Genomic DNA, 17,999 nt, shown 5'->3' with positions numbered 1-17,999 from the left:
TTTTAGATTAAGATTTGTAAAGGTTGTCAAATGATCGTGTGTATCCCTGCCTATGGATTATCAGAATACATTTACCTTTATTATCCACTTTAGGAATAGTATATTTCATCAGTCTTGTTATTACCCTTTTGAATTCTGTATATATTGTACCTCTGGAAGAGTGTTAAGGGTGTCCTGTAGTTGTCTCTATTGTGTCATGGCTGGATACTCATTTTTTTCAAATCATATTCTTTAGGTTGGGGACAACCTTCATAAGGCTCTTGTGAAGAGGCGCATGTCTCACGTCAGTGGAGGTGGTTCAATGGACTTGGCTGACATGGACTCACTGCAGGAGTGGATCAACATGACTGGATTTTTATGTGCCCTTGGAGGAGTCTGCCTACAGCATCGAAACAATGCAGGACTGGTAACATACAGCCCACCCATGGGTCCCGCCAATGAACGAAAAGGATCTATGATTTCTATGGTTTCCACTGAAGGAAATATAGAGACTCCTGTAAGCAAGTTTCTAGAACGATTACTCTCACTTATGGTTTGCAATCATGAGAAAGTGGGAGTTCAGATTCGGAATAACATTAAAGACTTGGTTGGTCTGGAATTGAGCCCTGCACTTTATCCAATGCTGTTTAACAAAATGAAAAACAACATTAGCAAATTTTTTGATTCACAAGGACAGGTAATTTTTTTATTTCACATTTTTATATTATCTTTGCATTCGTTCTGGCCATCTACTGAAAATTGCCTATATGTTTTGTCATTTTATGTTTGAGGCATGTGAGCTGCAGATCATACTGTGCATACTCCTTCCATCTAGTGTTGGGTCCGGATGGTTGCACTTTGATTTTCTTCAAAGAAGTCTTGTCCAGTCACGAGGTAGGTGACTCGTCCTTTTGGTGATAGTGCGAATGAGCATCGATTCCATTGTTAGATTGTTTTTTTCCGCCATCAGGTTCGGATGTGAATTACTGCGCTTTGGTTCAACACTGTTGCTTCGGTTTCCCTCGGTGCTTAAGACACTCATCCTCGACGGTATTGTTTCCGATCGCGTCTTCCATTCTTTGCGTATCGGATTTACTTATTAAAACTATCTTTAGATTGGAAAGCTTGTGGAAGGCTGTCGGCCCTACCCGCATCGGTCCGACCCGCAGTCGATGGAACTAACTCCCTTCAAATTCTGCCCTCTGTGTCACGCGAAGTACTTGCACACCGTCTCACACGAAGTGTGCAACATGTGTTTGTCTACGGAACGCAGAGAATAGGACTGCGCTGCATGCCAGGCTTTCCGCTCCAAGAAGACACTTCACGACCGTCTGGCTCGACTTCGTGAAATGCAGAGCCAGCACACAGGATCCATTCTGGACATCTTAGGGCAATAATCGGACCAAGAGGCCGGGGATGCCATGAGTACCGAGCAGTAACCGATCTCCATTTTGTAGCACGCTCTGACCAAGATGATGACATCCTGCATAGACAACGTACTGTGAGTACAGACCGTCCCTCGTCCCAAAATCCACCTCTACACATAAAAATGGCTCCGGTCCAACCCACACCCTCTGGCTCTGGTCGGCACCGAGACCACGCTTCTGACGCCCGCTTTCTGGCTCAGCACCAAAGCCTACAAAAAAGCCTTCCGGCTCCAAAAAGCCTCACTCCAAATCAGGCTCTCAGCCGAAACCTTCGGGGTCGAAACAAAACTCTGGCACCGACCCACACCATTCTGCACTGAAACACACTTCAGATCCGAAGACACCAATGCTTAAGACTCCTGCACCGAAACATTTGGCGCTGAAACAGTCAGATGTGCAGAAATCACCAAAAAAGCTCATTCTCGACGCTCCAATCGACAAACCGGACCCGAAACAGAAGGTGTTGTAGATTCATCCAAAGACTGGACACATCACCACCAAAGTGACTTTAACAAGAAAGACTGCTACAGAAGAGAAATACCACATTCCTTTGAAGAAGAGAAGTGTTGTGTGTGTGGAACTAACCCTTCCCCTCCTCCTACTCCTATTCCATCACCTTCTTCCCCTCATTTTCAACCAATTGCACCTGAGCATTCACCACCACATACACCTGACAACCTGGATGATGGGCTTGGCAGTGGGGATGAGGATGAACATTATCAGCCAGTACCTACATCCCCACTGGATGACTACAACACTAATTCGCCCACAGGCAATGATCCCGACTTGTACCCTACCAAGCTCTCTCCAACAGACGACAGTGTTGGCTACATTGAATTACTGGGTACAGCTGCCAACTACCATGGGGTGCAGCTACACAAAGAATCTCTAGAAGAGGACTTCCTCTTTGAACCCCTTAGCAGCACACACAAGTCATCACACACACTACCCATGCTCATAGGGATGATCAGGCATGTAGATGACATCTTTAATGACCCTGTCAGGGCTCATTGTCTTACCCCTAGAGTAGATAAGAAATACAAGCCAGCACCATCTGACCCAGTGTATGTGAGGGGACAATTACCATTGGGCTCCCTGGTTGTGTCCAACGCACGAAAAAGAGCCAACTCCTAAACTACAGGAGATGCTCCACCCCTGATAAAGAAACCTAGCTTATTGATGCTTTTGGGAAAAGGGTGGCCTCTCAAGCAGCAAACTTCTGGCGCATCTCTAACACTCAGGCGTTGCTAGCACGATACAACCGTGCGCACTGGGACAAGAACATAAATCTAAAGTGCAAGACCTAGTTCGTGAGGAACAACTTATTTCAAACAATGCAATCAGGTACTCCCTAGATGCTGCAGACACTGCTGCTTGAGCTGTAAACACCAGTGTCCTTTTAAAGAGACCCGCCTGGCTCTGCTATCTGGGTTCAAACCCACAGTGGTAGATTCTTCACTGGAAAAGATGAAGAAAGACACTGAAGTGGCCAAATCCATGGGAGCCCTTCAGTCAACAAAAGCCCATAATACTTTTCGGTGCTCTTTCTACTGTGGAGGCTCCAGAAATATCTCCTGGAAAACCACCTCCAAGGGCAATAACCAACCCTCTAACTCTAATGGTTACTCCAGAGGGGGTTACAGAGGCAAGAACTGCAAAGGCAGGGGTAGAGGTTCAAACACACGCACCTCCCCCTCCAATACAAAGCAGTGACTTGCCTACACTTCCCTCGGACCACTCAACACCTGTCGGAGGAAGACTTTCAGATTTCCTACCGATCTGGCAGTCAATAACAGACAGACAAGTGGGTACTACAAATCATCAGTTCTGGTTACTGCCTGGAGTTCACTAACACTCCTCCAAACATTTTCCCAAAGTCACACAAACGTTAACCAGATCACCTACACCTCCTCAAACAAGAGGTACAGTCTCTCCTTCTAAAAGGGGCTACAGAGCACGTACCACATCAACATCACGGGTCTGGCGTGAACTCTTTTTACTTCCTCATACCCAAAAAATAATGGTTCTCTCAGACCAATATTAGATCTCCGAGAACTCAATCTTTACATACAGTCAGATCATTTCCACATGGTAACACTTCAAAAAGTACTACCTCTTCTGCAAAAAGGCAACTTTCTGTCTACTCTAGACTTAAAAGATGTCAATTTCCATATTCCAATCCACCCGCTCATCGCAAATTCCTCAGGTTTGTGTTAGCGGGTCAACACTTCCAGTTCAAGGTACTCCCGTTCGGAGTCACCACTGCCCCCAGAGTCAGAGTCTTCACTAAGTGTCTGGCGGTAGTAGTCACTCACCTGAGAAGACAAAGAATCCATGTCTTACCAGCCAATACTCAGAACTACCTGGGAAAAACTCTAGATACTCAAAAGGCTCTGGTGTTTCCCAACGCAGCCAGAATTCGCAACATTCAGGCTTTAGTTCTCCAGTTTCAACTCAATCATTTGCTCCCAGCTCTGGTTTATATGGAATTGCTGGGAATGATGGCATCTTGCATCATGATCGTCCTACATGCCAGGCTGCACATGCATCTACTTCAAGAATGCTTAGCTAGTCAGTGGAACCAGTCACAGGGTCTATTAACCGATCTAGTGTTGTAAAGCGGCGGTACTCATCGCTCTCTGTAGTGGTGGAACACACAAAATGTATCAAAAGGATGGCCCTTCATAAACCCAGTTCCACAGTTCGTACTAACAGCGGACGGGTTCCTCACTGGTTGGGGAGCTCATCTTCGACAACACACAGTGCAAGGCCTGTGGAGCCTACAGCAAAAGTTGCTCCATATCAATTATTTAGAGTTGCTTGCAATCTTTCTAGCTCTCAAGGCGTTTCAGACTCACTTGGTGGGCAAAGCTGTCTTGGTTCGTACAGACAACATGACAGCTATGTATTACATACAAAAACAGGGGGTACACACACTCTCCAACTGTCCCACATAGCCCAAGACATCTGGAGGTGGGCCATTCACCACAAACCTGATCTCCTAGCGGAACACCTCCCAGTAGTGAACAACCAGATTGCAGACCTCCTCATCAGGCAGAGGTAGCAAAAACACAAATGGGAACTTCACCCTCAAATTCTCCTCCCATACTTCCAAGCTTGGGGAGTCCCTCAGATAGATCTGTTTGCCACACACCAAAACGCAAAATGCCAAAGCTTCGCCTCCAGGTACCCACACCCGTAATCCAAAGGCAATGACCTATGGATATTCTGGTCAGGGATATTTGTCTCTGCTTTTCTGCCTCTCCCACTCATTCCATGAGTGGTTCGGAAGCTCAGGCAAACATCCCTCACACTTATCTTAGTAGCACCCATATGGGCACGTCAACCTTGGTTCACAACCCTGTTGGAGCTGTCTCTGGTCCCACATCAAAAGCTGCATTTGACCTCTCCTCACACAGAGCCATGGAGAAATCAGACACCCAGATCCCAAACAACTGAACCTCGTGATCTGGCTCCTGAAGTCTGAGTTTGGTTATTTAAACATTCTACCAGAATGTATGACTATCATTAGGGAGGCTAGAAGGCCTACCACAAGAGCCTGTTACACAGCTAAGTGGAAGTGATTTGTTATTTATTGTAATAACAATCATATTAACCCTCTTGATGCTTCCATTCAAAACATAATATGCTATCTGTGACACTTGCAACAGTCAACATTGGCTTAAACCTTCATCAGACTACACCTCGCGGCAATAGCTGCGTATCTACAAAAAAGGCCGCATTTGCCGTTATTTAGAGTACCCGTAATTAAAGCTTTCATGGAAGGTCTAAAAAGAGTCATACCACCAAGGCTCCCACCTGCCCCAGTGTGGAATCTTAACATAGTCCTTACAAGATTAATGGCCCCACCTTTTGAGCCCATGCACAAATGTGAACCACAGTTCCTCTCTTGGATTACCGCTTTCCTCTTTGTAATCACTTCATTAAGGAGTGTGTGTGAACTACAGACACTAACCATACAAGAACCTTTTTTCCAACTACACAGAGACCGTGGTTCTTCGTACCAACCCCAAATTTTTACCTAAGGTAGTATCTGCATTTCACATAAATCAGTCAATAGAATTACCTGTATTCTTCCCTCAACCTGATTCTGTTGCAGAACGAGCTCCACACACCTTAGATGTCAGAAGAGCACTCTTGTACTACATTAAAAGAACAAAATCATTTCGTAAAACCTAACAACTCTTTGTTGCTTTTGCACCACCACACAAGGGCAATCCTATCTCCAAATCTGGTATTGAAAGGATGTTTGTGAAATGCATCCAAACTTGCTATGCAAAAGCAAAGTAAGTTAGGGGCCACTATGGCTTTCTTGGGAAACATTCCCATAGTTGACACTTGCAAAGCTGCAACATGGTCTACACTGCACACATTCACCAAACACTATTGTGTAGATGCGTTAGCAAAACAACAAGCCAATGTGTGTCAAGCAGTACTTAAAACATTGTTTTAGACAATTCCAACAGCTACGGGATAGCCACCTCTTTGGGAGGATACTGCTAGATAGTCTATGCACAACATGTGATCTACAACTCACATGCCTCGAATGGATGTTACTTACCCAGTAAGCATCTGTTCTTGGCATGTATAGAGCTGTTGATTCACATGCGCCCGCCCACCCACCTCCCTGGGTACCTGTAGCTGCTGCAGTTTTCTCTTTAGTTTACATACACATGCATGAGCATATCTAGTCTTAACTATTACTCCATTCTCACCCTCTGCGGGAAAACAATCTAACAATGGAGTCGATGTCCATGCGCACGATCACCGAAAGGAGGCGTCACCTACCTCGTGACTGGAAAAGACTTCTTCGAAGAAAAAGAAAGTGCAAACATCCGGACCCAACACTAGATGGCAGGAGTAAGCACAGCATGTGTATCTACAGCTCTACCTGCCAATACCAGATGCTTACTGGGTAAGTACCATTATCAGTTTCTTCAACTCTACCTCATAACATTATGCACACTTTATGCAATTCCTGTGGTTCGTTTCCGAGTGTATCAACAAAGGATTGATTCTACATTGCAAGTCAGGTTTATTCTAGACCATTTGAATGCATATTAAAAAACAGAATATAAAACAGTACAACTCTCAAATTCCCTATTGTATCTATCTCAAATCAAATAAGTGAAAGATGGTACATCAAGTAAAAATTCAGGAGTCTTTTCACACTCACTCCGTCTCTCCCCCACCTCAACCCCTCCCTTCCTAACCATTGCATAGTTTATATATGCATGGGTGTAACTGATGCTCAGATAAGAGTACTTTGTCTGGGAGCTGTGATGGACATGTGCCAGTTGTACCCATGGCTGAGTTAGAAATCACACAATATTTGAGCATCGTGAATATTCTTACTGCGTAATACTGTTTGTAGCATGGCATGTGTGGCTGTAGATACACATGTTTAGCATACTCCTGCCTTCGAGTGCGGGGTTTGGACAGTTGCAAGATATTTTTCTTCAAAGAAGTCTCTCGAGTCAGGAGATGTTGTGTGACTCCCTTCTTGATGTCAATTGTGCATGGGCACTGACTCAGTGTTAGATTGTATTTTTCTGCCATTGGTTTCAGATGTGCACTAAGTAGGCTCAGTTTGTGTCATGAATGCGTCTTTCATCTGTCCTGGTCAGTTACTTTGAATCCACTCATTTCTCTATTAGACTTTACTTTCATCTCCCTGACTCACTAGCAACACGGTTTTCAATGCCCATAGGCATCAAGGGCCTTGCACCCTCCTTGGGCCACTAACTACCTCCAGTCCTACTTTGTCAGAGAATGCAACATGTGTGAAAGAATAGACACCGCTTCAAAATATCCCTCTCTCTAATTAGAAATACCTGTGGGCAGACAACCATGAAATGAGCAACGTGTGCCTGTCCCCTGAACAGGATGACCCCTCATGTTTGCCTTCATAACTAAGAAGATCCTTGAGTATCGAAGGGAGTGTGCTGGGCACACAGGAAGATGTACCAGCTGAGCACCCTGGGCAGCCCGAACCTCTTTGAGGAAGAAAACCCCCTCTGCGCCTTATAACAAAACGATGCCGGCCCAGCTGGTCTCCCAGGTGCACTAACGGCACCCATTCCAGAAATAGTGTCCTCCAGCGAGTCAGAAAACAAAGTGATGGAGGATGTCAGCCAAGCATTCAAAACCAGCCTTCGCACGAAGACCATGACTAGAGTCGTAAGTATGCTTTCGGTCCCTGCGGCCCATATTATATGTCCAGTCCTCGCTCGAACTCGGAAAAAGCCAAGCCGAGGCCCCCGCCGCCTTCAAGCTCTGGTCGGCACTGGCAAAAAGCTTTAGAACAGAACAGAACAAACCTTCACCTAAGGGCTTTGACCCTCATCAGCCGTTATGCCTGAGTCACCCCAATGGTGCTGAGCACCATTGGTCCCATCCAAAGCTAGCACCATAGGCTCCAAAAGAACTGCTGCACAAGACACTGTTGACGCCAAGAGCGAAGCCCACCTCAAAGCCTCCATCAATGCCTGGAGACAAGGACATCAAGGCACAGATCCTGAAGAGGATACAACAAGAGCTGAATGCAATACATGAGGATGTGGTCTGACGGCTAGAGCTGCCGACTTTGGTGCTGGAAAACAAGATTCAAGCCTCGGGGTCGCGTCCACATCCTGTGATTCTGGGCAAATACCTTAAATATCCCAGTGCCTACCAATTATTATTATTATTTTTTTTTTTAAATGAATGTGTCCTGGTGTAAGGAACCAGTGCTCATGTAAAGCACTCCAATACCTTTGGGTCGAGTTTGCGCTATATAAATCTACAAAGAAAAATTAAACGTACAGAGACCCCTCTTATCCTCTTAGTTACAGGCAAACTCATGGTGAAACTGCCTCCACCGCAGCGTCTGGAACCTCTTCCTCGAAAGGAGACAGTCCTTTGAGGGGTAACCATCTTCCAAGTCTCCCTCCCCTGAGCTGACAACAAAGAAACGCAAGAGCAGAGGAACCTGCCCTCTTCCTCTTCTACACAGGCCACCTCTTCCACCACTCTCATGCAACTCCTCCCCCACCCCAGCCTCCACAGGAGTCCATCTTTCCAAGTCTGAGCCAGGTAGCCCATCTGATCCTTTTTGGCCCTCAGCCTGAGGCCTCACTAATGGTCCCTAGGATGATTATAATTTGGATGCCCCCAGGTGACCCGAATGTGGACCACTACCCAGAGAGGACCTAATTTCCTGAAGACTCTATGGCTTTCATGAGGTGATTTAGAAGGCTGCTGCTTTTCAAAAAGCTGGCATGCATACCTTCCTTAGATGCCTTGCTAGCTCCATATCTCCAGGTTCAAGCCGAAGTCCAGCATCACCTCAATCTCCAGTTCAATGGTTTATAAGATTTTAGAAAGAAATTTAAAAAAGTTATGGAGGCAGCAAAGTTCAATGGGGCAATCCAGGCCACTGCATACAGGGGTTTCTTTTGTAAAAGTGTCCCAGTACTTTGCCCAAGCAACCACATTCATACTATAGGCAACAGGTAGCCATTCCACTGGCAAACTGGAATGGAGTAGTACCGAGGATCCTACAGGGATAAGGGCAAAGGTGGCGCAAGAAATGAGCTGCTGCCTCCAAACAATGGGCTCGCCTCTCCCTCCCCCACCCTCCTGATCAGTCAAGTCCGTGTTGGGGGCAGGGGGAGTAGAAGTGATTTCCTCTTTCATTGGGAGGTAATTATGATGAACAAGTGGGTCCTAACTTCAAACTACACACAACCCCTCCCAACATTCCACCCTTAGCTAACAATACCCCTCTCTCCTTCAGGACGAAGTCCACATACTCCTTCACAAGGGCACCATAGAGCGGTTGCCACTGCAACATCAAGGAAGCAGCATTTACTCACTCTTTTTTCTCAACATCAAGGAGGATATTGCTCTGTAAATTCACATGCAACCGTCCTCTCCAGAAGCCTGTATCTTTTGCATATCTCTTGATTTCTGAATTTCATTGCGCTTGACGTAATTTACTTATGTTTACACTCCATACATACTTTCACCTACTGTGTGAAAACAATCTAACATGAAACCAATGTCCTTGCTCAGTGTACACTAAGAAGAGGAGTCACACCATAGCTTGTGACTCAAAAGATGTATTTTAAGAAAAAGAACTTCCAGAGGTCCGAGTCCAACATGAGATAGCAGGAGTTTGCTAAGCTTGTGGATTTTATTGCACTAAATGCTACAAACGATGCTTACAGAGTAAGTAGCATTTCCCACTTATGTCATCATGTGCAGCACTCTTTATTTGTGTTCGAGAGTAATAATGTTGTTCAGGCATTGATGCAAGTAAAAAGATTGCCTGTTTGTATATCAAGTAGTTTATTAAGTGTGTTCACTTGGCCTGAGTGCACTAGTCCAAATCAGGACTGATTTGCTGTAGTGATCCCCTGCTGTAATTGGTGTTGCTTAAGGGCCATATTGAGCATCTATTTTTAATGTTTGTTTGTGGGGTGGTGGTCTAGTAAATAGTCTTAAAATTTGTGAATCTAAATCTTTTTCAGCTCAGATTTTGCCAGCAGCAATTTTTCATGAGTAGGCTTTTCACTGTCTCCCTATATGTTATGTTGACCCCCCATTAATTTCCCTGGCGACGCGGTCATACCTCAGTACTTGTTTATTCTGCTGTCACAGGATCCTAGAATATTTTGCCTGTCTCAATTGTTCCCACAAATATCTGTTAAAGTAGGTAATCCTGATTTAGGAAACAAGATTTTAACTTTAAACCTACTATTGCAAGTACATCCCTAATTCTGAAAGCTCACAGTCGTGGCTCACGACGACGCATCAGAGCTGGAATTTTAATGTTTGCATCATGTGTGGCTGTAGATAGGCACGCTCTGCATACTCTTGCCATCTATTGTTGGCCTTGATGCTTGCACCTTGTTTTTCTTGTGACTCTTCCTTGTTCCAGAATGCATCAGCACAAAGGCTGCACCTTAGATTCTTTTCTTCGGCCATCATACTTGGGTGCCTAAAGATGCCGCTCTGCAGTCGAAGCATTAAATCACACTGAGAGACATCCGTTCAATCCCATTTCAGGGAATGCAGCTCCAGAGACAGAAATAGTCACTTGTATTGAAGACCATAAATGCTTCATTCAAATCCTCTACAACTTCAGGTTAACTTGATGTTTAGCTCTAAAAGTCCTCAGGTTGAATCTCAAGAATGAACTGAGGACTTAGTCATAAATTGAACTCATTTCCTTGTTTGCTCTCGGTGGAAGGCGAAATAAGCCTGTACAAGACATTCGAGAGGCCTAGGATATCCACGAGGCAGAGGAGGAAAAAGCAGGTCCCTCCCAGATCCCTATGGGACAAGAACAAGAAGAGGTTGAGGCCTGCTTCTCGAGCCCTTTGATGTTGATGAAGAGGCTGAGTATCTCTATAACACCATCACCTGTTCCAGGGCAGAAGATTAAGTCAACACAGCGTGCCCTGCAGGTCACTGTTAAACCCTGAGTGCAGGTCACTCTTGAGCCCGGAGTGCACTGCTATAGAGGCAGAGCATCGCTCTCTCAGCCGTCTAGCATCAAGCCCAGATTCAAGGCACAAAAAACCTGCATCCTCGAGGAATTTCCTATTGGAGGCCAGCTTGACCTCGAGCAAGACAAAGGGCACCATCCTGCATTCTGCTCCTAATCTCAGCCAGTTGCATGCATATATACCCTGCAAGGTGTCAAACAGGCCCCATTGGCACCAAAAGCTCAGCAAAATTTAGTTTCAAAGGCAACGACATCTTGGCCCCCTGATGCCAGCAAGCCCACTTCGGAGAAGAGTAGACGCCAAAGAACTAGCTCACTCGGACTTCAGGGTTAAAATCTAAGCCTCCTCCAGCACTCAGTTCAGATACCTCAGAGAGGTCGATACTGGAGTGCCTTGCAGACATCCTATATGGGAAACAAAAGCAACTGGTTATCCATCCAGACACTTGGGAGAATGTCACTTAGCCTTCGGCTCCAGGTCTTGTTGCCATTCCAAAGAAACTAGGCGTAAACTGGTCCTATCCTTCGAGAAGAACCACCTTCACTGACTCTTCCCCCAGTTAAAAAAAAAAAGTCAGGCACACGGCTACCATCCGTCCTTACTTTCTGCCATCGCCTACCACACCACTACCACCACCACCTCCTCCACCTCCTCCACCTCCTCCTCTTCTACTTCCACACTCACTGACAGAGCACGGACTCCAAACCAGGAAGCACTTGCTACCCTCAGGACCAAGAGGAAGAACTCTTTGAACCACAGAGAGGGGAGGAGCTTTGAGAAGACTATATTGTCGACCCACATGATAACCTGGATCTTGACCACCACCCTGTCAAGCCATCCTCACCAGATAATACTATGGTGTATCATGCTATCGTACAGTGAGCAGCTCAACATCATTGGATCCTGATGCACACCATAGAGGATGAGATTCTCCTGGAAACCTATTACAAGACTGAAATGTCTGTTTATTACCTACCCATACTTAACGGCATCCTTAAGCACCCTGGGAAGGATAAAATGGTAACTCCCTACATTGAAAATAAATATACACCAGCCCCACAGGATCAGGCTTACTTTAAAGGGGCAGTTATCCCCAACTTACTGGTGATTCATACTGCTCATGAAAGGGTTTTCGCCCAAGATAACGGAGATGCTCCCTTCCCAGAAAAGGAGTCAAAAAGGATTGATGCAGCAGGGAGAGGGGTGGGTTTTGTGACGCCACTCATTGCAGGATTGCTAATACAGTGGTGGTCCTCTCTAGATACGATTGATATCATTTGGAGGCTATGGTGGAGCTAATTAAGGACCTCTCTGTGACTCACTGGAAAAAGAGAGGAACTGGTTGCTGAATGTAAGAGTCTATATCGCCTCCAACTAACAGTCCTAGACTTCGAGGGACAGAGAAAGACAGGGCGGTGAAAGAGAGTACCCTTCCAGATACAGTGATATAGTCACAAAAACATTTGCAACATAATTCCTAGGAGCTCTTATGGGAATTGCCCTGAATCCGGGAAGCACTAGTGTACGTGTATATGTATACAGGAGGGACTCAAGAATTTCAAGAAATTGTATGGCAAGCCCTCTTATTCTAACATAGGTGTCGTGCTTTATCATGGTGCCCTAAATTCATAAGAAATAATTACAGTGACTAATTGACTTACCAGGAGTACTTACTTTCTTCAACAGCGGGTTGGGGGTGTGGGTTTTAGGGCATAAACTAAAGATCTCAGGCTCCTTCCACAAAATACTTCTTTATTACAGGAGGGCTAAAGAGATGATTAAAAGCAATTTTGAGGGGTGCATAGGAGCATTTTTCCTCTATACTTAAAGGGTCCCGGGACCCATTGCTTCCATTCCCATCACTGAGAATATTTCTTAAATGATGGGTATCCCGTTTCCTGTCCTCTCACAATCCCCTGCAAACACAGTCCCCAAATACTGAGGTGCCCCGCTCCCTTCCCATACTGACTCAGTTGAATGAAGAGGTGTAGAAGGTGATTGAATGGATGCGCTTGAAGAGATAATCTCAGTACCACGTGAAATATCCCTTGGCTGACCTCCACAGCTTTTGTAACCTGTGCCTTTCATTCTCACCCTTTAAGAGCAAGAAGACTCTTATGTATTGCTTACCGTCCAACTCACCGGAGTTCTTTGGCAAATTGGACCGCTTGGTGAGAAGCCTTCCTTCCAGTGTGTCAGACCAGCCCAGCGGTTATTGGCTCCGCTTCTTTGGCACACAAAGAAGAGGAAGTTGAAGAGCGAACAAATGCTCAAAGATGTTCCATATGCCTAAGCTAACACTGGACCTTGGATCAAGTCATGCCAAGGGGCACCAGTATGATCGACACCCAGATTCCTCAAGACACACAGGCCTTCCTTACTGCAAACATTTCCTTGACCAGTATAGGAAAAGGGGGGAGGAGATTGTGAAGGAGGGGAAATCCATCTCTAACGCCACCATGCAGTGCGTGTTGATATAGCCACCAGAGGGGTAAACACCTCTGTCATCCTATACTGCCACTCCTGGCTACGTATTTCTTGCTTTAAGCCAGACGTTTACAAACACCTCTTCAGCCTGCCCTGTGATGGAGATCACCTCTTTGGCTTGCAGGTTAATGAGCTGTTGGAAAATATAAATAAGGAGACTCACACTAGTAATGCTATTGGTGCCCTTCAAGTATCATTAGCCAGGGGTTCCCTTCGTAGGGGCAGTTAGAAAGCTACCTCCACCCAAGCAATCAGTTGTATCTGTGACAGAATGGGCCCTATTACCAACAGGGAGGTAGAGGATAGACATGGGGAACTGAATTGCCCGTCAGCCCTCAGAAGTGATTTGGTGGCCTCATCTTTCCATACCTAAATGGTTGGCTGATGAACAGTGTAAGCAGAAGTGCCTAGCCCACACCCAGGCTGCCATGTCTATGCTCTACATCTTGGGGTTCACAGTCCATTCCCACCTGTAGCCCTTAAGGCCCAACCCTTTCTGAGGTCTTTCTTAAATGTAGTTACTGCCCAGGCCTACCCAAGTGATCAAACAGTGGTTTAATTTCAGCAGCTACTGCCTCTTTTTTTCAGCTACTCGTCCTCTCACAGTTCGAGCATTGATACGCCTCCTAGGTGTGATGGCCTCCTGTATAAACATAGTCCCTCACGCAATGCTCCATATGTGTCCACTTAACCTGTCCAAAGGGGCTACTTCCTCTTCAAGACTACCCCTCCCTTCATACCACCTTCTTATGACAGGTTGGCGTAGGACCACCAAGCTCTCCTCCGCTACGAAGGGATGGCTCTTTTGGCCAGAGGAACCATAGAGAGAGTGCTGATGCAAAAGTGGATCCTGGTTGTTATTCCCGCTACTTTCTGTTCCCAAAGAAGGATGGAGCCCATCGTCCTATCCTCAACCTGAGCGCTCAACTTCTTCCTCAAGAAAAAGTTCCAAATGCTCACTCTAGCTCAAGCCCTATTTGCACTGGACCCAGGAGACTGGATGTTAGCGTCCTAGTTGCAGGACGCATATTTCCATATTCCTGTCCTGCCTGCCCACAGGCGTTATCTGCAGTTTTTGGTGGACCACAAGCACTGTCAGTTTGCTGTGCTCACTCTCGTCCCGCGGTTGTTCACCAAGGTGATGGCGGTGGTTGGAGCTCATCCCAGATATCAGGGGTGCCAGTCCTCCCCTATCCCCATGACTGTCTGTTGAAGGTGGCCTCACACCAGTCTTCTCCCACCTCCAGACTACGGTGGACCTCCTGCATTCGCTGGAGTTCACTATTAACATGCCAAAGTCGCACCTGACTGCCTCTCAGACACTTCCTTTCATCTGAGCTGTTCTGGAAACGGTGCATGTTTGGGCCTACCCTCAGGAACTGCAAGTCCAGGATATTCAGGCTCTGATACCGCCTCTAGCCTTTATTTTGGTGGAACTGACTCTGAAGGTGCTGGGCCTCATGGCCTTCTGTATCCTGCTGATGTCACATGTTCATTGGCATATGAGTGCTCTGCCGTGGGACCTGAAGTTTCAGTGGACGCAGCATCAGGGGACTCTTTGACATGGTCCAGATTTAGGAGGCAACTTGGAAAGATCAGCATTGGTTGTTTTCGAACCGCGATTGGGTCTGTGACAGGCCCTCTCTCTTCCTCAGCTAGATCTCACAGTAGCTACAGATGTGTCACTCCTGGGAGGGAGTGGCCACCTGGGAGAGGTGGAGATAATAGGACTCTGGTCTCCGGCAGAATCTGGGTCCACATCAACCTGTTGGAGCTCCGAGTTTTCCGGATGGCATTGAAAGCCTTTATGCTCTCTATCCAGGGAAGACTAGTGCAAGTGTTCACAGGCAACATCACGCCATGCGGTACTGCCACAAACAGGACGGGGTGGGGTTGTGAACTCTTTGTCAAGAGGCCCTACATCTCTGCATATGGCTAAAACAGGACATATCCAGGGCTGGACTGGGATCCCAAAGCTGCCTTGGCAGTTTTGTTGACCAGCCCCCGAGGAGGAATGGGGGGGGTGCAAGTGTTGAAGCATTGCTGCTTGTGTTACTGGGGGCTGAAACTACTGCACAGCTGCAAAACTGTAACTAGTAACAGAACCAACCTCCACTGCTTCAAAACCGGCCACCACCCTTCCAGCTTCCCGGGGAAACGCCAGATGCTCGTTGCAGCCTATCCGGTCCTGTGCATATCCCTGGTGGTTTAACATTTGGAGGGTTCTCTACGCCAGAGAGGGCAAACTCACCTGGAGATGCCTCGCAAATCTTTAATGGCATCTCCAACCAGAGGTGGTGCAAGTTCTCTCTCAGCAGTGGGGAAAACCTTACTTAGATCTGTTTGCCTCCGACAAGAACGTGCAATGTCAGCAGCTCTGCACGCTGGAGTTTCCAAGGTGGCTCTCGCTCGTAGATGCTTTTCATCTCGAGTGGAGCTCAGGCCTCATGTACGGCTTTCCACCCATGCCACTCCTGCCCAGAGTTCTCCAAAAGATCAGGAACAACCGGACCCAAGTCATACTTGTGACTCTGTATTGGGCATGGAGAGTTTGGGATCTCGAGCTGTTGAATATGGCCATTGATTCTCTGTTCCGGCTGTCCCTTCGGGAGGATCTTCTGTCGCAGCAGGAGGGGGATGGGGGTTCTCTACCCAAACCTATCAACGTTACGCCGCCTTGTGTGGAGATTGAGCAGCGACAGTTGACAGCTTTCAACCTTCCTCCCTAGGTCTGTGATGTTATCTTGGCAGCCAGGCGTCGCTTGACCAAGATGGTTTACGCCTGCCGTTGAAAAATAATTGTGTCATAGTGTGCAGACAGATAATTTGATCTCCCTTCTCAGGTTCGCCTGTTCATTTTTTTGCCTTGACCAACAGGGCTCTGCTCTGGGCACTCTGAAGGACTGTCTCTTCACCATTTCAGCTTTTCTGCGGTTGCCTCATCAGTCATCCCTCCTCAAATCCCCTATTGTAAATAGCTTTCTGAAATGTTTACAACATTTGTTTCCACCTTGTTTACAATCTCAGCTCCTACTTCCACCTGAAAATCAAGACCCTCTACGACCACTTCAGCAAGCAGACTTCAGACACCACCCTCCTTGCCGCCATCGACAACCAGCCCACCAACACCACCTAGAAACCGGCTACCACAGAGGATACCGCCACAACCATGATGAACACCCACTCAGGAGTTCACGTGGGGACCCCTGCCAATCGCTCATCTACCACAGAGCTGCCGCCATAGCACCCGAACTATGCCGGACCATTAACGCCGCCTTCGAATCCAGCAGCTTCCCCAACGACTGGAAGGCGGCAGAGGTCAAGACCCTCCTCAAGAAACCCTTGCGGACCCGAAGGACCTGAAAAACTATCAGCCCATCTCTCTCTTTCCCTTTGCAGCTAAAGTCACAGAGAGTCGTCAACACCCAGCTGACCACCTTCATCGAAGAGAACGCCATTCTTGACTCCTCTCAGTCCTGATTCCGCAGCAACCATAGCACCGAGACCGCCCTCCTCGCCGCCACCGATGACATCCGCATGCTACTTGACCAGGGACAGACCGTGGCCCTCATCCTACTAGACCTCTCCGCAGCCTTCGACACAGTATCTCCACCGCACTCTCGCCGCCAGACTCTACGACGCTGGCATATGGGGAACCCCCCTCGACTGGATCCGCTCCTTTCTCACTGGCAGAACCCAAAGGATCAGACTCCCACCCTTCCTCTCCGAACCCACAGAGATTAACTGCGGAGTACCCCAAGGAGCCTCGCTCAGCCTCCTGCTCTTCAACATCTACATGGGCCCCCTCGCCGCCATCGTTAGACAGCATGGGTTCAACATAGTATCCTACGACGCCCAGCTCATCCTCTCCCTCAGGAAGAACCCCGAAGATACCAGACTCAGCTTCCAGGAAGGACTGAAAGAATTCGCGACCAGGATGAGAAACAGTTGCCTAAAGCTCAACTCTGACAAGACTGAGGTCCTCGTCCTTGGACCCTCCTCCACTGCCTGGGACAACACCTGGTGGCCCTCTGCCCTTGGAAACCCACCCACTCCGACAGACCACGCCCGAAACCTCTGCATCGTTCTTGTCTCCTCCCTCACCATGACCCGCCAGATCAACGCTGTCGCCTCCATCTGCTTCAACTCCCTCCGCAAGACCTTCAAGTGGATCCCCCTCGAATGCAGAAAGACAGTCACCCATGCACTCATAACCAGCAGGCTGGACTACTGCAACACCCTCTACGCCGGAATCAACCAGTCCCTGCTACACAAGCTCCAAACCATCCAGACCACTGCAGCCAGACTCGTCCTCGGAGCCCCACAACATGAGCACATGTCTAAGCACCTAGTAGACCTCCACTCGCTCCCCATCGAGAAGCGAGTAACCTTCAAGCTACTCACCCACAACTACAAATCCCTCCACAACATCGGACCCAAATAACTCAACAAGAGTCTCCTTCCACGTACCAAAAAGGAACCTCTGCCCGGCTGACCTCGCCCTGGCAGAGACCCCACACATCCGCAGAACCAGAGCAGGGGGGGAAAAGCCTTCTCCTACGTCGCAGCAAAGAATTGGAACAAGCTCTTA

At 47.4% G+C, this 17,999-nt stretch overlaps 1 protein-coding gene across 12 annotated transcripts in view; it reads left to right on the top strand.

Moving 5' to 3' along the window:
• The window catches only part of NF1 (neurofibromin 1), a 1,956,660-nt gene that overhangs the window by 756,396 nt on the left and 1,182,265 nt on the right, over positions 1 to 17,999 (top strand). For all 12 annotated transcript variants that reach the window (XM_085649550.1, XM_085649547.1, XM_085649544.1 and 9 more), the window contains exon 20: positions 236 to 676. In XM_085649550.1, coding sequence (XP_085505676.1) covers positions 236 to 676 — 441 coding nt within the window. The remainder of the gene's footprint in view (positions 1 to 235; positions 677 to 17,999) is intronic.

Source organism: Triturus cristatus, chromosome 3_2 (genome assembly GCF_964204655.1).
Source record: "Triturus cristatus chromosome 3_2, aTriCri1.1, whole genome shotgun sequence".
In the NCBI taxonomy this organism is placed as follows: domain Eukaryota; kingdom Metazoa; phylum Chordata; class Amphibia; order Caudata; family Salamandridae; genus Triturus; species Triturus cristatus.
This window is presented reverse-complemented; position numbering and strand designations above follow the sequence as displayed.